We start from the raw sequence: 7,731 nt of genomic DNA on the forward strand, positions 1-7,731 counted from the left end.
ATAAAATAACTTAATGAGTTTATTAACACTGACATTGAGAACTGGGTAACAGCTCAAAGCTTACTGTAATCTTATAAAATTATTGATGTTAATGAGCATTCTGTAGTTATCTTTTGAAACTGTTATTTTTCTCTGATGCTCAAGAACAAATTATTTTTGCTGCATGTTGAGATACAAATATAAGTATGGTTCTTTTTTAGGTGCATAACATTATTTTAATTTTGTTTTAAATTGTATACAATTTTTGTGTGTAATCCACTTGAATATGCAATTTGAAAAATAGAAATAATACAGAAGTCTAATTTAAAGTATTTCATTGTTAAAATGATGTGAATCCACTTACTTTTATTTGATTGTAATCATTTTGTTTTAGATCACAATTTTGCAACTCTCTGCTTTACTGAAGCAAGCCGACTCCAGTAAACGTAAACTTACCCTAACAGTAAGTGTTTGTTTGTTTATGAACTCTCTTCAGCCTTGTAAGTATTTTACAGCCATATTTCTTAAAGAGATGTAACAGTTCTAGACAAAAACTTGTTAACTATAAAATGGATTATGAATTGTGACTGGATTCATGAACAGCTTAATAATATTACTGTTGTACTTCTACAAATTTAGTTTGAAAATAGCTCATACTGTTTTTTATGGAAATTGATAAATATGAAAAATTATATGAAAGTTATCAAATACAAAACTAAATTGTGTTGAAAACTTGTTCTTCATGTACCTTTCCTTAGACAATACTGCACCACTTACTTGATAAGAATGATTTGAAACATTCTAAAATGTTAATTTTATTGAGACATTGCATACTTTGTTATTATTAGAGGCAAAGTAACGTAATAGGAAATAAAATTTCTTTTTGTAAATTTGATCTAAATCAGAGAAAATGTATTTTACCAATGGCCATCCAAGATTTGTTTTCATCTTTTGAAGATTTGAATGTGATGTATTCTAATACAAAATAATATGAAATCAGTAGTTGCTTTTTAATTGTGAGCCAACATTGGTTTTAATTACATATCAAAAATGTGTTTTTTTGTTTTTTTTAATTGGCTGGATGCGACCTGGTAATTAGTGTGCCAGATTTTGAATCTGGGGTCCATGGTTCATGTCCCATTACTATAAAACCTATTTGATCAGATAAGAATAGCCAAATTGTTGTTGCTGGTAACTAGATGTCCTTCCGTTTTGTATGTCAACTTGTAATTACGGGTGGCTTGCACAGGGTAGGCCCTTGTGTGGCATTGTGCAAGTGATCAAAACATACAAATGTTTATTAACATTAATGGAAATTTTATTTTTATAACCCATTAAGCAGGCAATATGCTATTCAGAAAGTGTATATCATTGTGGTTGTATGATTATTGAGAATGGCATATTGGTTAATGTGCAAGTTTGTTTCCTTTTGTATAAATACCTCTGATAATTTGAATATGATAAAGCAAAGTTGACAGCTTTCTAAGTTTATAAACAGGTATGCTAATTATTCTGTGCTTTATTGTATTGTAACTATGATGGCTAAATTATAAGTATTTCTAATATTTGCCTTTTTATTGCTTTACAACATGCTTTTGCTAACTACTACTCTAAAGTAAGTTACTAGTGATATTTGGGTATTATTATCCTCAGAAAGATGGGGATCAAAATGTGGTAAATATTGGGAGCAAAATAACTAAATCCAGTTTATAATATTTCTTAATCAAAATGCAAAAGGTGTGCCCACCAGTGACTTAGTGGACTAGTCTGCAGGCTTATGGCACTAATATCCATGATGGGCAAAGCACAAATAGCCCATATTTGCTGCTAAGTGCTTAAATTTGGCTAACATTAGCATTCTACATCAATTTACAGATCCTCACATTGTGTGCAAGAGTAAATAAAGTGTGTAGTGTAAAAGAAAGTCCTAAATTCAGAAAAAATCAAAAATATTAATATGTATAGTGTTAACACACTAAATCAGTTTACAGATCCTCATGTGGGATGAAATTCCGAGTAAAGGAAAGAGACTGAGTGTGTGTAATGTTATAGGACTTTCCAACTGTAAAACATGTTTTTCTTACTTTGAGTCATACATCAGGAAAGCTCACTTGTTTAAAACAAAAGTTTGTAGTAAATTGTAAATAGATTACTTTATTTAAATTCATTTAATTAATGGCTTAAGCAAAACACTGCATTAACAGTTATTAAAAATTGCTTTGAACATCAAGTAATTTGAGATTTCATCTGTCTGTCTTTCAACAGAAACTTTCAAAACATATATAAACATATTTAGAATTCTTGAGTGTTAGCATGAGGTCCTTCTGATATACCTGAACCACTTGTTAGGAGCAACATGGAAACTAATACTTTCTAGTGTTAGCATTAGGTCCTTCTGGTACACCTGAACCACTTTTTTTAGGAGATATGTGGAAACAAAGTTTTTTGTCTTCGTACTTACTAACGAAGCACCATCTTGAGCATTATTATGAATATTATTAATATTTCCAGTACAAAAATAATTCATTTGATTAAATGAAAGTACTTACTAAAGGTTTTGATATTACTCAAACTAAAGGCAGAATATACATTCTCTAATGAGTGAGTGTTGTTCTACAAGAAGAAAAACTTGGACAAATGATAATAAAGACTAAATTAACACATCTAAATGAAAACTTTATCTAGTTTTATTTTGTGCGACAATTCGAGCAGACGACTCTCATCAGGCAGTAACGTCTGCTTAAAATGTTGCACAAGATAAAACTAAGTTTTCATGTAAACGTGTCAATTTGTTCTTTATGATACCTTCTTGAACCTACAGTGTATGTATAAGCTATATGTATTACTAGGCTGAATTAGCTGCCAATTTTATACACAGAGACGTTAAATTAAAAATAAATAATTTATTATGGTCTTTATTTTCTGTGTTAATATAAATTTATACTCTAAATACGGTTTAAAAACTTAAGTTTTCAGTATTACAAAAGCAAAATGCCCATTAATTTTTCATTTTAATCATCTGTTCAGTTCTTGTACTTAGTCAGCAGTTTGTAAACATTTTATTTACAGGATAAATGTTAATTTAATACTGAAGCACAGTGTATGTATGCAGTATTACAAATCTACTGTATTTTAATATTAGTAGCACCCTAGAGATACAATATTTAAATGTTTTTATTTATACCTTATTAAAGGAATTATTAAGGAATAAAATAGAATTTCCTTAAGTTCTAAGAAAATCTGTATTTTTATAAGCTTCTTCAATTTTGTAGCGATTAGCCTCTGCTCCTGTTCCTTTCACTGTTTTGTCTATTGCTGGCAATCTCTGTAATGAAGACTTCCTTGCAGTTTGTGGTCTGAAGGTATGTTAATGTCTATCCATTTTTATCTTGGACTCATGTTGAGGTTTTATTCATATCAACACCAAACAACTCGACAATGCTGCATTTTTAAAGTTACGTGAACCATTAATACTCGGGAAAGTAAATATAGACTTTAATCTTTATTTATCTGTACTGTATTCATTTTCTTAAGATCCATTTTGTTTTTTATTTTACACAAGTTGTTTAGTACATATGTGTGGAGATTATTGTGTAGGATTACATCATGAACTGAGAATGTTGCATTTTGACAGGACTGCCACGTGTTGAGCTTCAATAGCACTGGTTCCGTATCCGATCACATTGTTCTACACCCACAGCTGGAAGGAAATAACTACATCATCAAGGTATGTATTTATTCTTATCCATAACAACTTTATAACAAATTATAATCCATTTCATTAAAATCCAAGTCCTAGCCATTTAGCTTAAGTACCACATAAGGTTCTGCTAAGTTGAAATTGCCAATTTTTCTCAAGATTCTCCCTTATTGTCATATTGTAACATTTAACCTCCAAATTTCTATCTGTAGCATAATGGTAAAAATACAACAGCTGTTAGCAGCTTTCAGAGAGAACAAATTTGTTTTTAAGAAATAGTACTAGAAGCTAGGTAATCTATAGACATGCACATTTTAGTGTTCTAATTTCTGATTAAACTGTATATTCATTAACATTCAAATATGTTGCTTGATAACCACGGTGCAGTGAAACACAGTTTAATGGAAATTTTTGTTTGTACCATGGGTTGAAAGTTGGGAAAATATTAGCAGCAGAAATCCTATACTTCCTGTTCATTTATTTCTAGTTGAAAGAAACGGTTCCTGTTCAATTGTTTCTTTCAACTAGAAATAAATGTTAAAGATAAAACCTGAGAGTGACAGTGCAGATTACACTAATAAAAGTTATTTGTAACATAAAGAAGGAATATAAACTGATAAGCCAAAGATATAGATAGTGCATTTCTAAATAAGTTGTTTATTAATAATAATTGCAATAGTGCTTAATTTCATTTGTAAATGTAGTTAATGCATGGTTTTAATGTTAAAATAATTCTATATTTATTTGTTTAACAGGCCCTATGGCTTCCTGGCTGCCAAACAAAACTTGCTGTAGTCTCGGCTGACTTTATCAAAATTTATGACTTATCACAGGATGCCTTGAGTCCACAGTTCTACTTCTTACTTCCTAGCGGAAAGATCCGTGACAGTTGCTTTGTTTTTACCGAAGATGGACAGCAGCATCTCTTGATCATGTCATCAGCTGGGCACATTTATTACCAACCACTTTTGGAAGAGAGCTCTGCCCAGCATGGACCTTTCTATGTTACTAACATCATGGAAATCAAACATACGGACACAAAGGTAATGTCAGAAACTCAGAATAAAGAACATCCAGACACAAAGTTGTATCTATCTCTATAAGTTAAACAATCAGGAACCAAGGACAGTAACATTTATATGTGTGAACAGCACGTATCTTTCTATTCACTAATTATCGAATTTTTGTTATTACAGGACACCAATGGTACAGTAGCAGGAGGAGGTGTTTCAATTTACTACTCCCACACCATGCAACTACTTTTCTTCTCATACTCAAATAGTAAAAGTTTTATTGCACCTCTTCCAAAAATGACCCCAGAAATCTCACTTTTGTTTCAAATCCATTTTGCTTCAAGCAATGGCAATGACAGCAAGTCAAACCCTCAGCCCCTCTGCCAGTGGTCAGAAATACCCCAGCATCCTGGCTTGGTCTTAGCTTTGATGCAGTCATCAAATAATCCTGTTACTCTAATGGTTAAACCGGATAGCATCCAGGTACAAGAGATCAAGTACATGACTGCAAAGTCCAAGATCACTGACCTGGTCGCTCTACGACATTTGACTTACAATGGGGAAACAAGGACAACACTAATCTTACTGTGTGAGGATGGAAGTCTAAGAATCTACATGGCAAATCAAGAAAGCACTGGTTTCTGGCTAATGCCAGCATTCCAGCCAACACCTTTACCATCTTCCAAACCTTCCAAAAAGAAAAAAACTGCAAAAAGTGGACGTCCTCCAGGAGCAGTGAACTTTCCCGTGGACTTCTTTGAACAGTGTACTAGCTTGAGTGATGTAGAGTTTGGAGGCAATGATGTGCTTCAAATCTATAACACCCAACAGTTGAAACACAGATTAAACACCACAGCAATGTATATTGCAAGTACAAAACCTACGGGTTTTTCTGTGGAGGTCACTAACACTGACAACTCAATGGTCATGGTTGGTGCTCGCGTTCTTCTTGGAAGTCAAGACAGTCAACGTGTACCTTCCTATATTGAAGTTTTTGGACGCTGTGTTCAGGTATCTTTGACTCGTAATCGTTGGTTTGACCTTCCCTTCACACATGAAGAATCTCTCACGGCTGATAAGAAATTGACCATTACATTTGGTCCAAGTTCTGACCCTTCTGGAATCACCATGGTAGATTCTATTAAAATATATGGAAAAAGCAAAGAAAATTTTGGATGGCCTGAAGATAGTGAGGACTTTCCTTCTGCTACTGGCACATCTCTTCCTGTGACAGGTCCAGTTATTGGTATGGACAGTGATGGAATTCCTGCAGCTCCTTTACCTCTAACTCCAACAGACAGGTTTGTTTTAACCTTGGGAAAATGACTGAGAAATGATATTCATATACATTGTCCTAACAGAGTAAAAATTAATGCCTTTGTCAACCATCATACACATTTAATAGTTTATGAATGCACTGTTCAGGAGTAGTATGTCATTTACACTTCTTGTCTTTTGTGAGTGAGAAATAATATTCATATACATTGTCCTAAGAGAGTAAAAATTAATGCCTTTGTCAACCGTCATACACATTTAATAGTTTATGAATGCACTGTTCAGGAGTAGTATGCCATTTACACTTGTTGCCTTTTGTTTTGTAAGCATTCGTGTACTGCATCATAACTTTGGACTTCAAAGTTTGTTTTAAATTATTTTTGGAACTGTTATTTTAATGTTCCCTGGTCCAAAAAGAAAAAGCACTGTAGCTCTTAAACATGTACTGTAATTTAGATGCTTTTTGTGGATTTAAATGGTTAGAAACATGGACTTGCTGTTTGACTATTTTTCTCAGTTAAAAAAAACAAATGTACAACCCCAATAGAATCTTCTTCTTTTTTTTTTAATGATACATATTGTTGAGAGCACTGTTGCCTTCACTTATTGGTAATATTTTTGGTTGTGGCTATAGAAAAAATTAAAACCATAAGTCAATGAAGAATTTTGTTTCACATCCTATTATAACTAGTATATTTGGTACTTATAACTTTAAAATGGCTGGTTTACATTGAAATAATCCACTTTTTAATTACTGAATAGACATCTTCCAATCAGTTGCTAGTTTTATGACAAGTTAGTTAGTAGCACTCTAGATAAAAATCATGATTAAAACTTCTTACCTCTTGTTAAGTTTCTCAGAGGGTAAAGAATCACACCCAAGAGTTGATGAGTTCATGTTTAAAACATTGTCTTTCATTTCTCAGGCTGGTGAGCAGCATCCTTGAAGTGTTTGATGGGTGTTTCTCCGTGCGCTGTAACACTGAAGGGGAAAAAGAACTGAGAGATAATGCTTTGGATTTAGCAACAAATCTTTTAACTCTTCCTACACCCCCAATTGTCCATCAACATGTCAAAGCTCTTTTGGCCACTCTACATTATACCCAAGCTGCCTACAGCAGTCATAAAGTATGTACTTGTAACAAGTAGCAAAAGTAATGCACTTTAAGCTTGATATTTCTTTATTAATCTCAGAAACATTTTCCTTTTTTGTTGTTAATGTGCAGTGAAATATATATATTTTTCTTCTAAAACTTACTTGATATTATGTAAATAATTCATTCACATAATATCAAGTAAGTTGCATGAGTTTATTTGAAGTATAGCATAAAAGTTGTGACAATCCTGCCTCAAAGAGAAAAATCTGTAACCATTGGTGTTTAACACTAGATTTTTGTTGTAAAGAATAACTTTATGCCCAGCCCCACATATTGATCAGGACAGTGAGTGTGTTAAGCGTAACGATAATCTATTCATAGTATTGAACCCAGATTTCCAGTTCCTTTAATTCTTTCAGCACTGGCTCGGTTCCTGGGACTGACTTTGTAACCATTTTGTGCTTGTTATAGTTTTCATGGTATAACTTTTTAATTAGTAAGTGTATGTTAACAAAATTTGGCAGATTATCAGTAAACATTACAATGCTTTCATACTCAAAATATCAATTTTTTTTTTTTATCAAGTCTTAAGGTTTGTAAAGCAATGTTTTTCTCCTACCTTTTATTTTTTCTTTTCGCATGTTGCTTATCTAACATGCAAAGTAAT

The 7,731-nt window shown here is 32.5% G+C and overlaps 1 protein-coding gene across 3 annotated transcripts in view; it reads left to right on the forward strand.

The window, feature by feature from the left end:
• LOC106462088 (E3 ubiquitin-protein ligase UBR4-like) overlaps window positions 1-7,731 on the forward strand; it is a 115,009-nt gene that overhangs the window by 69,454 nt on the left and 37,824 nt on the right. For all 3 annotated transcript variants that reach the window (XM_022389219.1, XM_013921970.1, XM_022389220.1), the window contains 6 exons: window positions 374-442; window positions 3,252-3,341; window positions 3,614-3,706; window positions 4,435-4,722; window positions 4,876-5,993; window positions 6,894-7,095. In XM_022389219.1, the coding sequence (XP_022244927.1) occupies window positions 374-442; window positions 3,252-3,341; window positions 3,614-3,706; window positions 4,435-4,722; window positions 4,876-5,993; window positions 6,894-7,095 (1,860 nt within the window). The remainder of the gene's footprint in view (window positions 1-373; window positions 443-3,251; window positions 3,342-3,613; window positions 3,707-4,434; window positions 4,723-4,875; window positions 5,994-6,893; window positions 7,096-7,731) is intronic.

Source organism: Limulus polyphemus, unplaced genomic scaffold (assembly GCF_000517525.1).
Source record: "Limulus polyphemus unplaced genomic scaffold, Limulus_polyphemus-2.1.2 Scaffold1090, whole genome shotgun sequence".
Classification (NCBI taxonomy): Eukaryota; Metazoa; Arthropoda; class Merostomata; order Xiphosura; family Limulidae; genus Limulus; species Limulus polyphemus.